We start from the raw sequence: 18728 nt of genomic DNA, 5'->3' as shown, positions 1-18728 counted from the left end.
GTAAACACAACAGCAGATTGCAAACAGCTGAACATTCTTGAAAAGTCTATTGCAATTCATTTTATGGGATGGGTCCCGCTCAAAATAAAAATTCTGTCATTTACTCATCTTCAAGTTGCTCCAAAACGGTTTGAGTTTCTTCCGTTGAGCACAAAAGAAGATATTTTGAAGAATGTGGGTAACCAAACATTTGACGGTAGCCATTCACTTCCATGGTTTGGAAAAAAAACTACTATGTAAGTCAATGGGTGCCATCATCTTTTTGGTTACCAACATTCTTTAAAATATCTTCTTTTATATTCAACAGAAGAAATAAATTCATACAGGTTGTGAATGACATGAGGGTGAGTAAATGATGACAGAATATTCATTTTTGGGTGAACTATCCCTTGAATCATTCTCAAACAATACCTTTGCATTTCATATAATAAAAATACAGCAATTTTTATGTAAATCTAAAAACAAATCACATGATCAAAAAAGAAATCAAACATAAAAAAATCATAAAATAATTCTAATATACACAAACTAAAAAAAAATAGTGGTACAATTAAAATTATATGATTGGATCTGAATGATTAAATCAATTTTTAATGTGGACTTGTATGCTTCTTTGAATATTTATTTGAGTTGCATTACTCTGTATGGTGGGAAGAAAAAAAAGAAGCACAGACAATTACTATTGTCTGTAATGTCTCTGTCTCGCTGCTGCTGAATCTGGGATCATAATTACTATCCAACTCGACCGGAGCTCAGAAGTACAGCGGAAGAGCTAATTACTGGTTTCAGAGCTGTATTTGCTGACAGATCAAACTATCAGCTGAATCCAGCCAAAGAGGCTCTGTATTGTTCAGGCAGAAGTGCAGATAGTACAATATTAGCAGCTTCCAAGTAGATAACTAGGACCGTATCAATCTTAACCTCAATCCTTTAAAACGGACACTGTGAAACTGAACTAAGAGTAAAAAATGTTTCTACTCGCTGTTGAATCTGAAGTTGGATGAGGGCTGTGGTACAGATGGAGACGAGGGCCCGGCACTGGATACGGTACTGGGAGGGCCGCTGGCGTCTGCACACACAAACACACAGAGTTAAAGGTCCTTGTCTTTCAAATTTATTTTTCATTTGTAGTTTTTGCTTTGGCAAAAAAATCCTTTAAATTTAATAATGTCATAATCATTTATTTAATCAATTTTACTTTAAATGAAATGGCATCTAATTTTAATTGGAAAAAAATATTTTAGTTAAAAAGAAAACATTTATGCACTACTGTTCAAAAGTTTAGCATCTGTAAGATTTTTAAAATGTTTTTGCTTATATGCTCACCAAGGCTGCATTTATTTGATAAAAAATACAGTAAAAATAGGAATAGTGTCCAATATTTTAATTATTATAATTATTCTATTTTCAAAAATTATTATTACGATGGCAAATCTGAATGTTCAGCATCAGTACTACAGTTTTCAGTGTCACATGATCCTTCAGAAATCATTCCAATATTCTCATTTTGTGCTCAAGAAACATTTCTTATAATTATCAATCTTGAAAACATTTGTGCAGCATAATATTTTTGTGTAAAGTTCAAATTTTATGCAACATTATAAATGTCTTTACAGTCACAAGTAATGCATCCTTGCTAAAATAGTATTAATTTAAAAAAAGAACATTTTTGAACAGTAGTATATATAACGTTTTATATATTAATTTAAATTAATCATCCTGTATCCTAACACAACAACACTGGCTCAACCAATGGTGTGTGATTTTGGGGTGGGGCTTCAGTATCTGAATAACCAATAGCAATTCCAATTGGTACCGCTTGTGTCACAGTAATCAATCACAGCACTCGAAATTAATTTGAAAAAACATAATATAAAGTCAGCCAAACTAGAACCTGTTGGCAGATTCTTAGTATTTGTTTCATAAATCATCTTTTCACATGGCCACATTTATATAACCGATATCCTGCTGTATTGTCCTACATAAAGAGCCTCATAGAACTAATGTTACATAACCAAAAACAGAACAATTACACTATTAATCTGAAAGATACTTTTATCTTCCAGCATGTTCCTGGCCCCACTTTTACAAACAATGATATTATAGTAAATGGGTTACAAAGAGGCAGACAACGCAGTGACTAACACAACCTAGATTCTTACTGAAAGCTGCTCCTTAAGCCACAGACTGAACATAAATCACTAAACTCTCAGGGGAAACTGCGGCATTAAAAGCCAACAGTAATCATCTAAATGGCAGAGCTAAAAACTAGAATAAACCTGACAACTAAATTTTGCACCAAATAAGAGGTTTCATGTCTCGTCCAGTAAGAGTGACCATTTAAAGTGCCCTCAAAAGTGCCTTATCCTAATGAAAAAAGGTACTATGACAGTTATAAGATGACAATAACATGTCAAACATTTGCCTTTACTAGAACACTTGTTCAACTGCTCCTTAATACAAATATGTAATCAGCCAATCTCATGGCAGCAACTCAATGCATTTAGGCATGCAGACATGGTCAAGATGATCTGCTGAAGTTCAAACAGAGCATCAGAAAGGGGAAGAAAGGTGATTTGGGTGACTTTGAACATGGCATGGTTGTTCGTACCAGACAGGCTGGTCTGAGTATTTCACAAACTGCTGATCCATTGGGATTTTCACACACAAACAACCATCTCTAGGGTTTTATGGCCATGTCCTTTATGGCCACAGTGTATCCATCTTGTGATGGCTACTTTCAGCAGCGGTGTCATGTCACAAAGCTCAAATTGTGTCAAACTGATTTTTTGAACATGACAATGAGTTCACTACACTCATATCAGTGGACAAAAATCTCTCTGGAATGTTTTAGCAACTTGTTGAATCTATGCCATGGAGAATTAAGGCGGTTCTGAAGGCAAAAGAAGGTCCAAGCAAGGTGTACCTAATAAAGTGGGTGTATATGATGGTAAAGTGAAGTATACTTACACCAGAGAGACTGTGAAGCTGGTTGGTTCCGGACCGGGGTTGATATTGGTGTCTCCTGATTATCAACATCTAAGGATGGCTGGGAGTGTGACTCAAACATGGCAGACAGGGCTAAAGAGAAAAGAAAAGAATATACACTCTTAAAAATTAAGGTTTTCACAGCGATGCCACAGAAGAACTATTTTTGGGTTCCCCAAACAATCTTTCAGTGAACAGTTGTTTAAAAGCATTTTTAGTGTGAAGAACATCTTAAAAATCTAAAGAACCTTTTTCCACTATAACCTATATCCACTTTTGTGGAATGGAAAGGTTCTATGGATGTTAAAGGTTCTTCATGGAACCGTTGACGTCAATAAAGAACCTAAACACTAAGGCCTATTTTAAATGTAAGTGGCAATTCAGACAATTTAAGCAGTTTATAGCTATACACTGGCATTTGGTGTCAGTTCAGTGTAAATACTTTTAACTTTAATGCAAGTGTGATCAACATCCTCATGTAAAATAGATTTAATGATAATCAAGTGTAACAATGAACGTCATAAAGTATTCATCCACTTACATTTGAGCCTCTTGAATTGTGTCTCGCTCCCGTTTTTACACAACGTGGTGAGGAACTCATCCACCTGCTTGAGGGACAGCGAGTTGTGCAGTGTCTCCAGTGGATAGATGGAGGGTACCAAGGAGCAACCTTCAAACCCTGCACCAACACATGGTCCAAAAACACAAATTCTTTCAGTGGCAGCCATCACTACAGATATCCCATGAACACACTTTGAGCTCTTGTATGGAGTATGAAGCCAACCTCTTGTGACCTACAAGCACTGTATGGCCAAACAAACACCACCCAACACCATTTCGCCAATGGTCCCAGAAAATCTCAAAGATGGAACAACAGCACCATGATGCAACTGGAATCGCAATGTTCTATGTTGGCTTGTGACGCATCTTTACAATTAATTTGATGAAAATGAACAAGTTCTAGAACTTCGGTCCACTAGCAAAGTGTTTTGCATCTCATTTGCAAGGCATTAACATCAGTTTAACGCAGAGAGAATTAGGACGGACTGCTGCAGACTAATAAACCAATTAGACCAACTAACCAATAAAAAGATTAGAGAAACTGTCATTTAAAATGCAATGCTGGAGAAACGCACTTTAATGACCCCATTATATTGAAATGTATTTAATTACTTCTTTGTTTGCTAATTGAAAATGTGTAAATGGAAGTGGTACACTTTCCCAGTTTAATAATGACAAAAAAGAACATAATTACTTAGAATCAGTTTAATTCAGCACTTTATAAGATATGAAAGATTTGCATATTGTTAAAAAAAGCTTTCTTTCTTTATCTCATAAGCCGGGTGCACTGTAGTTCTTGTCTGTCCTTTACAATAGTTGGTAATCAGATTGAACTGTGTGGCCTAACTTTTGCAAGCAGGTCATTCAGTTAGTGAGTCGAATTTTCTGAACAAATCAGTCCTGATTTATGAACAAATCATTTTGAGTTTCAAAAGAGCAATAATATACAGTTTGGATGATGATATTCATTTAACCCTACTGAAATCAAGTGTGCCAGGCTGCTTTGTTTAGCATAGCAAATCTAGTCATGCAGTTTGTACCAGAGTATGTGAACGGAGCGGAGTGGGAGCGGAGCACGGAGTGGAGCGGTGTGATTATGAATGGAGCGAGGAGCAGATTTTTTAAAAGTCGGAGCATCGTGGTTTTCATTCGTTCCAAGAGCGCTCCATCACGAGTACAATTTATGCCAACGGCCCGTAATATAACTGCACATTTAGCAAGAATTCACGTTAAACATATTTAGCTAGCTTGATCGAGAAGGATCACTCAAATCAGAAAGAATGTGAAGGCTATGTTGACGGCAATGACATAGCGGGAAGTTATAGGGTAGTTATTAAGGAATTTGTTTGTTCCCTCTAGATACTGAATATTTTCAGGTGAAATCATGATTTAAACAGGTACAACACATTCACACGCAAATCGCTCTCTCAATAATGCATTCAAACAAATGTAATCTTGTACAGTGCTACTTCATCTCCATCTGATTTTGAATTAGCAGAAATCTGTAAGAAATGCAGCAATCCGTAGGTAAAATAACTGACGAAAACGTACTGTTATTTTCATCACAAACAAAATTTGCACTGCAAAAAGAATCAATAGCCTACCTTTTAATGCTGACAACCATGTTATTAGCTTGTCATGTGGTAGGAAAAAAGTTTGCACACTAATGTTCCAATAATCCACTTTGAAACGCTCCTGTCATTTTATTTATTTTTTTTTTTTCTTTTAATATACGTTATGAACAGAACTGTGATATTTCAAACATACTGAAATACTTTAGCCGCGGAGCGGTGTTTCTGATATCAGTGAGCGAGGAGTGGAGCAGGAGCAGGAAATGGTGAACTCGGAGCGGAGTGATTATTAAATGCTCGGAGTGCGGAGGGGAAATTGTTGTCGCTCCACTCCGCTCACATACTCTGGTTTGTACACACCATATTGCATGCAATAAACACACACAATAAAAATACAATTAAAATACAAAACCTTTGAATTATTTATGGGCACAAGCAAGGTTTGATGCACATTCATGTTCCTTACACAGGTTACATTACCTTACACAATATTTTTTATATATTATATTCAAAATTCTTCACATTCACCAAGCCAAGTTTATGTGTGTATATATTAATTATTTGAAATAAAATTTTATATTGAACATCAGTAATTTGGTTTCTAGTTTTTAAAAGCAATATGCCACTGGAGATCACTGATTTGATCGTTACATTGATTTTACCATGGTTAAGAGGGTATTAGAGCACAAAGCATGAGAACACTCAATAATGGTGGTAAAATAAATGTAACTACAGGCCTCTTGTGGATAATTTTTCTGTCTTGGGAAATGGTAACGTTTCGTCAATCAAGTTACTCTAATAAACATGTAAAAAGCTGCAAGAGCATTATACTTACTCTATGTAGACGTCAACATAAGCAAGTGATCTTCACATTCACCAAGCCATATGTACAGGCATGCGGTAAGAAAAGAGGAACAGAGGTTATGAGATGTTATATAGCAGAAAGAAAGGCCACTGAGTGAAGAATGAAGAAAAGCAAGAAGTCAGATAAAAGAGCAGAGCAGATAACTAACACTTTGGCATAAGCTGAAGCATCACACACTTTGCACGTGTACATCAAAAATGAGGTAGTAAGACATGAAGCAGGGGAAGGACTGAGCAAGTAACAAGAGTGCTGACCAGAGAGGCATTCTGGGGGTTTCTGGCCAGCAAGGAGCAGGCGGAGGTGGTAGGAGCAGCGGTGTAGGTGGTGGAGCCCAGCTAACAGCTTTACCACCTGATGCTCATTTAAGAGCGCTACAGGAGAGAGAGAATGATGAGGACAAAAAGGACTGAATGGATGCAAGAGGTGAAGGTTAGCAACAGAGAGGGATATCAAATGTCCAGGGACAGCAATTCTGGGAAGACAGAGGAAAAGATGGAAAGGAAAGAGTAATGACAGTTTTTAGTACTATTCCTTTCTTATTTGTGACCCTGGAGCACAAAACCAGTCTTAAGTCGCTGGGGTATATTTGTAGCAATAGCCAAAAATACATTGTATGGGTCAAAATTATAGATTTTTCTTTTATGGCAAAAATCATTAGGATATTAAGTAAAGATCATGTTCCATGAAAATATTTTGTGAATTTCCTACTGTAAATATATTACAACTTAATTTTTGTTTAGTAATATGCATTGCTAAGAACTTCATTTGGACAACTTTAAAGGCAATATTTAGATTTTTTTTTTGCACCCCCAGATTTTCAAATAGTTGTATCTCGGCCAAATATTGTCCTATCATAACAAATCATACATCAATGGAAAGCTTATTTATTCAGCTTTATTCAGATGATGTATAAATCTCAATTTCGAAAAATTGACCCTTATGACTGGTTTTGTGGTCCAGGGTCACATTTGTAATTTATATACAAAAATATTACATTTATATACGAAAAACAAATACTTAAATAAAAGTTGTAATGTAATTTTTTAAAAAGTCCAGGCACAGCAATTCTGGGAAAGCAGAGGAGAAGGAGGTAAAGAGTAGTGTTAATTTAAAAAAGTATTACAAATTAATCTGTAGTAAATAAGTACACATATACATTTATTTAATATTACTATAACTTAAAAAAATGGAATTTTGGGAAGATGGAGAATAGAAGATAGTGATACTTTTTAAAAGTACCCTTTATTTCAAATTTGTGATAATTTTATGAATAAAAATGTTTCAATTTAATAAAATCATAAACTGTCATTAGTTAATTATTGAGTCAGATTCATAAGCAGAATAATTCAAATCCACTGAGTAACAGGAGGAAGAGGAGGGAGAGTAGGAGGACAGGAGGGAGAGGGATGAGGTAAGCAAAGATGTGGCAGAGATGGAGGATGGATGGATGGTGTGGGCCGTAGGGAAGCGAAGGCTTCGGGGATTCGGGAGGGAACTAAACACTGCAGGTTGAGGGGGAACAAAGGGATGACAGAGATGGAGGAGGAAGAGGAAGGAGAGGCCACTGCAGCACACAGCAATGAGGATCCACTGCCTCAACCCCTGCTGAGATGTTTTTGCCAGTGACTCAGCAACACAATTAATGAGCTGAAATGAATGTTTTTGGTTTTGTCAGGACCTACAACTATTTTCAGAGGCAACTAGAGTGCAATTAGAGTCCCTGTACGAAGCGAACTCTCCGAACAGAGCTTAACGATTGAGCAAAGCTCTTTGCAATATCAACTAACGTTCAAATTATGCTATTTGTATTTGAATGAAACATTTGAATAGATTAGGTTTCACAGTGCATGCAAACACTCCTGAAGTTTCATAACATAGTGAGTCATTCAAACAAAGTCAGCTGTAACAAGCAGCAATAATCCTGCACTGAAGCTATTTTTTCCATGCACTTCTGTTATATGCAACTAATTTTTAAAGAGCATACATATAATACTGCATAATACACAATATTATCTGACCAGTATATAATAGCACGTAAATCTTCCTTGGTCTTGACAAATATGCTTAATGGCTGGAAAAATGACTGACACATGTTGATAGGAAACACATAGTTAGCCTGTCTGAAGGGTTTTTAGACTCGTGGCAAAAATGAGTTTCCCTCAAGCTGTGTTAAAGTGTCAAATGAAATAAGCAGAGTTCGATCATTTCAGCTCTTCCCTAGGCTGTACTGTGTGGAGAAAAACACTTCAACCTCACCAAAACCCGTCTGAGCTCAAATCCCTACAGAGACGCCCACATTCGACAAAGCCTTGTGCTAAACATCTGCATCATTTTATAAGGGTTCAATCCCTCAGCAACAGACTTGCTTCGTGAGGAAAACTTGTGAATGTGAATATAATGATCATCTTAAATGTCTCTCAAAAGTCGCAAAATGTAAGAAAGTCAAACACTTGGTAAATACTAATTGAAGCTTTGACACATTTCAGCTTCTACTTAACAAGATGTATAGAAACAATCAATAAGATCATGCAAATATAAAGCCCTGCATACATGAACAAGTTTGTTAAAATAAAAATGCACATCATTTTCATAAATTTCATTTCAATCAAGATAATGATTCAAGTAAAAACAGATGTTAACCCTCACCCCATTAGCATCTATGACCATCATGCAAAGTGTGAAGTGTATCCATTATCCCCACTGGCAAAAGTGCTTTAATATATTACAATAACTATATTGAAACACTGCAAAAATTATTATATATATTTTTTTTAATTTCAGTTAAATATTTAGTAATTTTGATGTGTTTGATGTGTTTTAAAATGGTCTATATATATAGTTTTTATTCTATATAGTCAATATATTTTTTTATTATTATTTATTTTAGTATATCAAACTAAAATAAACTGAAATTAAAAATGTTGCCATGGCTGAAATAATTTTTTTATGCTTTTAATTCTAGTAATAAATAAATAAATAAATAACAAAAAATTCTCTGAAGAGTCTTAATATCATGCTGTTTTTCCTCCTCAAATAAATATTTATATAATTATTAATTATTTAATATTGATTAAGACTATGATTTCTTTTGCAATGAAGACGTCTACTTTGACGCATTTAAAGTAATGCATATGCCATGTGGTGGAAGGGTTAACCATTTCTGAATCAAGTGGATCAACATGAATGGTGTTCACACGTTTTTCCACACAAAAAGCAATATATCCAGAGTGATATATTCGGTACACAACCCATGCAGCAAGCCAATCAGAAGGAGAAATGAATTAAGATGGGTGTGTCTTGTGAATCTAAATGAAAAAGGTGAAGAAAAGCCTCCCTGATTCATAAAATAAATGAAACAGAAATCACAAACGGTACTAAATTACGAAGACTAGCAGCAGCAGAGGGCATGCAGGAGAGTGTCAACAAAAAAACATGCACTCAAAAAACTCCAAACATACCATTAGTCGGATGCCTGGCATACGACACAGAAAATCTCTTTACTGCCGGCATAGAGAGCAGCTCTGAGGAGATAAAAGAGGCATTCGGCATTACTCGTGTCACTGCGCCCCTCGTGAGCTTTCGCTTTTACTCAAAACCACCAGCATTTTTAATCCTCCCACCATCATGCAATCTTTCTGTCCCTCGTAAAACCATCTATAACAAGCTGGTAAAAGTAACAGTGGGGCCAGATGTTGCCCTTGAATGTGGAGATAGAGTAACAAAAAAAAACAACAGATGTCACAACAAACTACCCAGAATTCTCTGTGCTACAGCATCCTTTTGGATGCAGCATGACATGGCAGTATTTTGGGTGCCATTTCAAATGTCTTCCACAAGGTAATCCTCTATATCTCAGAGACACAGCAACACCCTGTGGACAAAACTATTAATGCTGCTAAGAAAGTGAGGGGTGAACATTCATTTCGATTAGTATTATTAATAATAATAAAAATAACTATAATAAAACAAGAATACTAATAATAAATAATTCACTTCAAATAATCATTTCAAATAAAGTATTTAATCCTGACAGGGACAGAGAAAACGCATTTGTTTCCACATATGAAATTGGAGTGCAATTTCCAATAAATGTTTTGAAAATAACCATAATATCAGTTAGAGATTGTGGTAAAAGCAGTAATTTGTGTTGCCATGGATATTATCCATTACAAACACATTTTCAGAATTGTCGTAGGACACTAAAATGTTTCCCTTTTGCATAAAATAGCTTGCAAATTTGAGCAATTTAGCAAATTATGAAACAAATGTTTGTTTACATGCACATGCAGCATGCAAATAAGCCGTTTGGAGGTAGCAAAGGTGACAAACGATTAATCATAACATTATTCGGTAACTGTGGAAACCTAATTTTCCAACGAGAGACACTGATAAACAGCTAGACGCAAATAGTTTAGGAACAGCTCCTGCTGTGTGTAATGGCTTGATTTGGGATGTCTTTGAAGGCTAGACTAAAATGTCAAGTATGTTGAAAAACTACTACTGAAAGTAGGAATATTGAATGCTATTCAACATTATTTGTCACACTGAATGAAGTAAAATGGGAATATCTAGACATTATTCAGAAGAATTGTTTGCTGGGACGTTTGTGATAATTTGAATCTTCAGGTCAAAGGTGGCTGAGGTACATTATGACCCTGTGTGTGTGTGTGTTTGGGACATACCGGTTTGAGAAGACCGATTCCTGAGCGAGGAGGGCTTTTTGCGAGGAACTCGTGATAGGTCTCTCAGGTTGGGGAAGGAGGCGCTGAAGAGGCCCGCACACTGGGCGCCTGTGTGTGGGAGGGGAGGGAGACCGTAGGGTGTAGCGGGTGGGGATAGGGGAGGGGGGTGATGGTTAGTTTTCACAAGTGAACATGCAGCTCTTCATGTGAAGAAGTTAACAGGATAGCTCACTCAAATTAAATGATCCGTTCTAAAACATTTCTGAATTAAAATGTAAATTTTTTATATATATATTTTTTTAATTCAGAAATGTTTTAGAACGGATCATTTAATTTGAGTGAGCTATCCTGTTAATTTTTTTTTTAGGGCATAAAGTAAAAAATACCAGGGTAATACAACAATTGAAAAGAATATGTAGTTTAATGTAATCTTTAATATATATTATTTAGCATATTATTAAAATATTGTTAAAATATTATACATTTTACCATAAATAATTGTTATAATTTCTTTTTATATTAATAATTATAATATGTAAATTAAATTTATATTATTATATTAAATAAATTAATAAATCATTGAAAACAAATATGTCACAAATGAAGTTTAAATGCAAATGTAGGAAAAACATATATTACATTTTTTATTAAAATATAACATTTTATTAATTAATAACTCTTAATAGGTATAAAATATTTACCCTAAAAAATAACTACTAGGCTAACTGTGGAACATGCTTGTTATTACTCTGTGGTTTTTCTTTTTTTTTTTCACAATTAAATTCTTATTAAATTAAGTACTTAAATGTAAATGTTTGTTGCAAATTCTATAAAAGTTTTTCAGAACCATATTAACCCAAAACGAATGCAGATAACTTTGCACAAGCATTTTAAAATAGATTTTTAAAAGATTTTGTCTTCTTGTACACTTTCATTTTTCACTGACCCATTTTTGACTAATTTCTGGCTGAACTATTCCTTTAAGCTCAATTCCAGGCATATAGAGAACTTTTTTTTTATAGAAAACCCAGTTAAACTGCTGGTCTTCGGCTGGGAACATAAATATATTGCCAGTGCAGGAGGGTGAAACACTAACAAATGTAATTTAAGGTCTGAGGCTCTAAAGAACAAAAGCACATCTCTAACTGCAACCACTAGAGGGTAGTACTGAAAAAAAACAGCACTTGTTTAAAAGCTCAAATGAAAGACATGCCATATGCAACATGCACTTAGTTAAGAAAATAGTGATCTGCAAATCATGCTTTAAAGGTTTAGTGAGGTGCAAACAACATTAGCCACAATCTCTAAACATTATGCAACGCCGAACCTACGAAACTCTGTGCACTGTGGCCCTGTAAATGTTCTTTGGAGACAGAAATAGTATAGACAAGAATAGAAGAGAAGGCCCTGCCAGCAGCCATATTTAGACCACTACTGGCAGCATGGACGCATTTCCGACGCACATGACTTAAATAAACTTGAGAAGGGTCCTTGAACTGTGTCATTGGCGCTAAACAGAAACAAGTGCGTTTAACGGTCAACCGGGATGGTTTTTCCAATGAGACCGATGACAGGAGAGATGTGCTACATGAAAACAACACAAGTGAAATGTAATTCCCACCTAGCCCGCTGGGTTTGATCTCAGGTGACTGACGAGAAGACGATGGGAAGATGCGATACGCCAGCCCTCGAGAAGAAGTGTTGCTCTCTGAAAGAGCCTGCAAAGAGAGGAAAACAAAATCATATGGACACACATAAAAAATATACATATACACAAAATAGCATTGATAATCATTTTAGCACAAACATTCCTTCTTTCTAAATAAATTCAGCTTGTTACTCAGTTTTTAAATTATACCCCTGTATGATGACTACTGTGAAGGAATATAAATATTATTTATATATTTTTAAATATACACAACCGTTCAAAGATTCAAACATGATCCTTCAGAAATCATAATATGATGATCTGGTGCTGAAGAAACATTTCTTAATGCTGAAAACAGTTGTGCTGCTTAATATTTTTGTTGAAATCACAGCCCTCTACGGACACCTTGGCAATTGAATCGCCATTGGCTAGTACATTTTTTTGTTTACTCGCCAGGCTGATCAAATTTTTTTTATAAATATATTATATATAAGTACAGTTTCAGATATTTATAAAACTCTACACTTAACCTCCAACTCACACACTGGCGAGTAAAATCTGAGAATTTATTAGCCATTGGCTAATATTAGACATCATTTAGTCGCCCAGAGTGAAGATTTAGTCGCATATGCGAGTGATTTACTCGCAATGTAGAGGGTTGAACCATGATACATTTTTTTCAGGATTATTTAAGTAGAAAGGCAAAGATAATAGTTTCTTTAAAACAGAATTTTTTGTAACATTATAATTGTTTACTGTCCCTTTTGATCAATTTAAGGCATTCTTGCTCAATAAAAGTATTAATTAAAAAAATATATATATATTACAGAGCACAAACATTTCAAATCATTATACTACGTGAGAAAATATTACTGTATGATTTATGATCAATATTTTTGTAATTAAATATAGCACTGTAATTGTTTCCAAAATTTAATAATTGCATTTTATACTGTCATTAAGGTAAATTGTTAAAATGTCATCCAAAACATTTAATCAATATCTTAATTAGGTAACACTTTTCTTAAAGCCTTTATGTTTAATGCATTATAATTATTCATAATGTACATTGTAATGCATGATATCTTGTCATAAATTATTATAACCAAATTTAAAATGCATTATGTAACAATGAATTGATAAGTGTTATAATGTATTACCCGTGGTTACAATTATTCATGAGATTGTACAATGCATTATAAGGTGGATTACAAGGCTTTAAAACTACTTTTATAATGCATTATACATAATGGCTCTAATTAAAGTGTTACCCTTAATTTCACATGTTAACTTTCTTCTCAAATTTTCACAGAATGCCATCATAAACTCATAGATTAGACTATATGGTCTTCACAAAACTCACTGCTATTTGCCCTGCGCCATTAACATTGCACAATTATCACCACACAGTTGGCAGTAAAATTAATTTCATTTAAAGTAAATGTTTGTGTCCATTTTTTGATTATTGCGGCAGTTAATCAAATAAAGAAAATGAAAGCCTACTAGAAGAGCCTAGTACAGTACTGTACCTCCATAGATCCAGCCTTTCGGCCTCGTATGAGTGGCGACTTCCTCTGAATGCTGATTGGCTCAGTCAGTGCGACTCTGTCGGGCTCGTCTTGGGAAAGGTCTTCAAGACTGCCTGGGTTTGTCTGCTTCTCGTGGTTCTGTTACATGTGAAATGGAAGTGTTGGAAGTGGTCCAGCATGCAATATTTCTTAGAAAGTTGTACATAAAATCCAAGGTTCAGCATGAAATGGGAGTGTTGGAAGTGGTCCAGACCATCCAGCATGCAATATTTCTTAGAAAGTTGTATATAAATTCCAAAGCTCAGCAGAGTAATGTGGTCTGAAATAAATACAATCCTTGGGGCGAGTGAAACACAGACCTCTGAGGAGGCAGGCCGGAAGCCAAAACCCATTGGTGCATTATCCTCATCCTTGCACCCCTTCACTCCCGGGCTAAAGTGCAACTCCACGTGAAAACGTTCCTCTGAGGAGGGGTCCTACAGACACGCATATCAGCATATGAAAGAAGCATAGAAATTGAGTACAAACAGCTGATGCCACATCTTGTACCTTGTTATTGTCCTCATACAGCATAATAACAATCTGTGTCATATAGTTGAGTTCGGAAACAGCACTGAGGTAGTCCATAGCCTGCTTCCACTGTTCATCTTTTTGCTCCTAAACAAACACAGATAAGATAGAGCAAGTAGTAACCTGCATTAAACGTGCATGTTTGACGTTTGTTTACTCACGTCTAACAGGCCTCCGTAGCGAAAGATGTTAAGCAGGGAGTGGACGTGGCTCTCGCTGGTGAAATATAGCCGGGTTCGAACATGTCGACCCGGAGACATCACGCCCCGCGAGTACCTGAACCACCAGGAGGAATGAAATACACAACCTGATCACTCACAGGTTCTGAGTCTGCAGAGCTTCTACAACAATGTGAGGTTGTATAACATGATAGCTGAAGTACGTACTGCATGGTTTTGATGGAAAAGTGGGAACTTTTAAGTATGCATTAAGACAGATTAGCAATGTCAAAAGTTGATCATTTTTAAACGGTCTATGATGGCACTACTATTAATCAACAAAAAAAAACAAATAAAATAATATATAAACATACAATATAAAAATACAAATAATCAATATAAAATTATTTTTAGACATACATTTTTATTTTTTAATGTTAAGTTTGTTTTGCTATTTTACATAGTACTGTCAACAAAAAAATGTGTTAAAAATGTTAATTTCATTGAAAAAATCTGTATGGATTTTAGTGCAAGCAAAATGTACTACATTTTGACAAAGATTTTCATCAAAATAAAATAACTATTACTAAAACAAACAAAAAAATCTTCAAATGTCAAAACTTTTGAAAATAAGCATTAAACAAATTAATATTTATACATTTTTCAAAATGTTCAAAACTTTTGGTCTGGTTTGCTATTATTTGACACATCGTCAACAAAAAAAATTAAATAAAAATGCTGACAAAATGTTATGCTATTTTAGTGCATTAGTAAAATCGACTACATTTAATAAATATTAACAGATTGCATTTATATTTATTTAATAAATATGGCATGATAAACATTTTCATCAAAATACAAAAACTGTGACTAAAAAAACCCTAACAATATCAATATCAACAATATTGAAATCAATCAATCAATCAATAAATAAATAATTATTTTCTTTCAAAATGGTCAAAAATTTGGTTTGGTAAAATTTGGATTGCTGAAGTCTAACTGTTCACTGTTCACCATTTTAGTGCAAGTAAAATGGATATCAATTAATAAATTTGACATGCCAAAGCTTTTCAACAAAGCATTAACTATGGCCAATAAATAAATACATTCATAAATAAAGCTAAAAGTTAAGCGCAAGGGGTTGTGAGTAAAATAACCACAAAAAAACCTGCATGACTGCTGAAGTGGAATGTACTAATAGTAATTTAACGCACTATACAGGATGAACTGTATAGTATGCAAAAGGTGATTTAGCCTTCACTCGGTCAAAGAGTTAGGCACTGTACCCCAGTACAGAGACTCACAGTGGATGCAGCTTGTTGACGGCCTCGTCCTCATGTGTTCTCTGAAGATCCAGCTGAATCTTCTTGACCAGAGGCAGGCAGTAGGCACTGGCGATATCCAGCTTCTCTACTTTAGTGATTCCATACTCCTGAAAGAGAGCATGTATGCAGCTAACAGCAAGGTGAGCGAGAATAAATGAACACTATTCACCGCGATTCCTCTACCTGTGGGATAATGATGTCTGCAAGTGCCCTGGACAGACGGAAAAGCTCCAGCGTGTCCTCCAGCCCCAGAGAAGAATTGTGTTGGGTGTCGTATTTCACACAGTCATAGATGTCTGGGATCTTACTGATGTCATAGCGGCCGTTTTTCATGCGGAAGTCACGCTCCAGTTTGGACCAGCGCTGCAGCATGAGCTCCAGAGTCTCACTGTGGTATAGCTGTAGATCTGTGAAAATTAAAAATTATATATTTATATATATATAAAAATATACATACAGTATATATATATATATATCATTTTTGTCCTTCTAAGAAGCCAAAGAGGGCAAACCTGCAGATTTGGGGTCTTCCAGCCTTTTACAGATCTGACACGTAAGGCTTTTAATGAGTGTGTGAACTCGATCACAAGTACTGACTGGATTGACGATTACCTCCATAGAGTTCACCAGAGATGGGCTGCCTGTTGAAGCCAACTTAAATAGACAGGACAATTTTAAGACTAGTTTAGTTAGACTGAGTCATTTTTAAATAAGCAGTTGTAACTCGCTTCACCTTGCTGTAGTCCTCCTCATTGAAGTCTTTGTTCTTCTGCATAATCTCATGTAATCGAGCTTTGACTCTCTGCTGGCAGTCAGTGAGAGAGTCGCTGTCACTGTCCAGCAGTCCGTTCATGTTGGCACTCTTCACCATCTGAACGAGGATTGGAGTCAACTCTCCTTCCAGTGCTAACAGACCCTGAATACAGCCACACGTAAAGTTTCAATGTAAATGAATGTGTGAAATAATCAGTGGGGGGGCAACAAAAAAAATCTAATTTAAACCTGGATACAATACATATGATTTTGAAAAAAAATGTAATGTAAGATGCACCAAATAATAGATCATTTACATATAATATAATTTTTTTTTTAAAACAGTATTAAAGTGTGAAAAAATACCAAAATAAATGTTAAAAACAAGCAAATCAAGCATTAAAAAAAACAAATAAAACAAACAATAGATAAAAACGCAAAACAAAATAAAAAAAAAACAAACAAGCAAAACAGCACAATTTTGAGCGCCACTGTTAATCTACTGTGGTTTATATCAATCCCATCTAAAATCATTATGTAATACCAACATACCCAGCAGACAAAACCCAACAAACCTTTGCAAAAGCCGCCGCAGTCATCTGCACACGACCCTCATCTGATGCGTAAATTTTGAGGTCATGGCGGTAAGTGCTGTGTAAACGGAGAAGGCCACAACCAGGGAAGCCGGCATAGTCGCCTGCAAAAGCACAGAGAAATGGTCTTTGAAATAACAGCAATTACAAGAACAGAGCTCCAGATGGCATGTGCATATCCTGGAGTCAAAGGAACGAACGAGCCTGAGTATACACACACCAATTGAGAGTTTCCTTGGCTGTGTGTTTGGGATCATTGTCTCGCTGGAATGTCCACCCTTGTTTCATCTTCATCATCCTGGTAGATGGCAGTAGATTTTTATCAAGAATGTCTCGTTACATTTTTTCATTCATCCTTCCTTCAATTATATGAATTTTGCCAGTGCTGCACCATGATGTTTTGGGGTGATGTGGTCCTCTTCTATGAACTCTGATCTTTAGTTCTTATTTTCTATTGGACTCAAGTCAGGTGATTGCATGGGCCATTCTAGCAGCTTTATTTTCTGTGTCCGGGATCTTTGTCTTGCTGAAATGTCCTCCCTTGTTTCATCTTCATCATCCTGGTAGATGGCAGCACATTTTTATCAAGAATGTCTCGGTACATTTTTCCATTCATCCTTCCTTCAATTATATGAATTTTGCAGTGCTACACCATGATGTTTTGGGGTGATGTGCAGTGCCATTTGACCTCCAAACATGGTGTGTATTATGGCATCCAAAGAGTACAAATTTGGTCTCATCGGACCAGACTATATTCTCCCAGTATTTCACAAGCTTGTCTAAATGTTATGCAGCAAACTTTAAACGAGCTTCAACATGCTTTTTCTTCAGCAATAGAGCCTTGTCTGGCGAACGTGCATACAGGCAACGGTGGTTGAGTGCATTACTTATTGTACTTATTATTTTCTGTGAAACAATTGTACATGCTAATTCCAGGTCTTTCTGAAGCTCTCCACAAGTGTTCCTTGGCTCTTGGACAACTCTTCTGATAATTCTTTTCACTCCTCTGTCAGAAATCTTGCGAGGAGCACCTGGTCGTGGACGGTTTATGGTGAAATTATTTTCTTTCCACTTCAGGATTATGGCCCCAACAGTGCTCACTGGAACATTCAGAAGTATAGAAATCCTTCTGTAACCAATGCCATCAGTATGTTTTGCAACAATAAGGTTGTGAAGGTCTTGAGAAAGCTCTTTGCTTTTACCGATCATGAAATGGTTCTTGTGTGACACGTTGGTAATGAGACAACTTTTTATAAGCCATCAGTTGGGACTGAACCAACTAATATTAATTTCCACTTACTAGGGGCAGGATTGCTTTCTAATTACTGATAGATTTCTGCTGGTGTCTTGGCTTTCCATGCCTTTTTGCACCCCCCTTTCTTCATGTGTCCAATACTTTCTCCCTGGGTCATTCCATTTTATTACACAGAACTTAATTTCTGAACTTATTTGTATTGTTTTCTTTGTATGTATGGATTACTTGGA

General features: G+C 35.6%; 1 protein-coding gene across 1 annotated transcript in view; it reads right to left on the bottom strand.

Moving 5' to 3' along the window:
* Window positions 1-571: 571 nt before the first annotated feature.
* Window positions 572-18728, bottom strand: part of LOC107666272 (inositol hexakisphosphate and diphosphoinositol-pentakisphosphate kinase 1-like) — a 25743-nt gene continuing 7586 nt past the window's right edge. The window contains exons 2-18 of the mRNA XM_016457499.1: window positions 17226-17347; window positions 16631-16813; window positions 16410-16551; window positions 16081-16304; window positions 15877-16004; window positions 14576-14690; window positions 14394-14501; window positions 14204-14320; window positions 13845-13982; window positions 12289-12385; window positions 10668-10775; window positions 9444-9506; window positions 6240-6356; window positions 3530-3667; window positions 2971-3081; window positions 979-1069; window positions 572-841 (exon numbers count right to left, since the gene is read on the bottom strand). Of these exons, the coding sequence (XP_016312985.1) occupies window positions 817-841; window positions 979-1069; window positions 2971-3081; window positions 3530-3667; window positions 6240-6356; window positions 9444-9506; window positions 10668-10775; window positions 12289-12385; window positions 13845-13982; window positions 14204-14320; window positions 14394-14501; window positions 14576-14690; window positions 15877-16004; window positions 16081-16304; window positions 16410-16551; window positions 16631-16813; window positions 17226-17347 (2027 nt within the window). The 3' untranslated portion in view covers window positions 572-816. The remainder of the gene's footprint in view (window positions 842-978; window positions 1070-2970; window positions 3082-3529; window positions 3668-6239; window positions 6357-9443; window positions 9507-10667; window positions 10776-12288; window positions 12386-13844; window positions 13983-14203; window positions 14321-14393; window positions 14502-14575; window positions 14691-15876; window positions 16005-16080; window positions 16305-16409; window positions 16552-16630; window positions 16814-17225; window positions 17348-18728) is intronic.

Source organism: Sinocyclocheilus anshuiensis, unplaced genomic scaffold (genome assembly GCF_001515605.1).
Source record: "Sinocyclocheilus anshuiensis isolate Anshui unplaced genomic scaffold, SAMN03320099.WGS_v1.1 scaffold1225, whole genome shotgun sequence".
NCBI classification, from domain to species: domain Eukaryota; kingdom Metazoa; phylum Chordata; class Actinopteri; order Cypriniformes; family Cyprinidae; genus Sinocyclocheilus; species Sinocyclocheilus anshuiensis.
The sequence above is the reverse complement of the archived record's forward strand: the minus strand, read 5'-3'. Positions and strand labels throughout refer to the sequence as shown.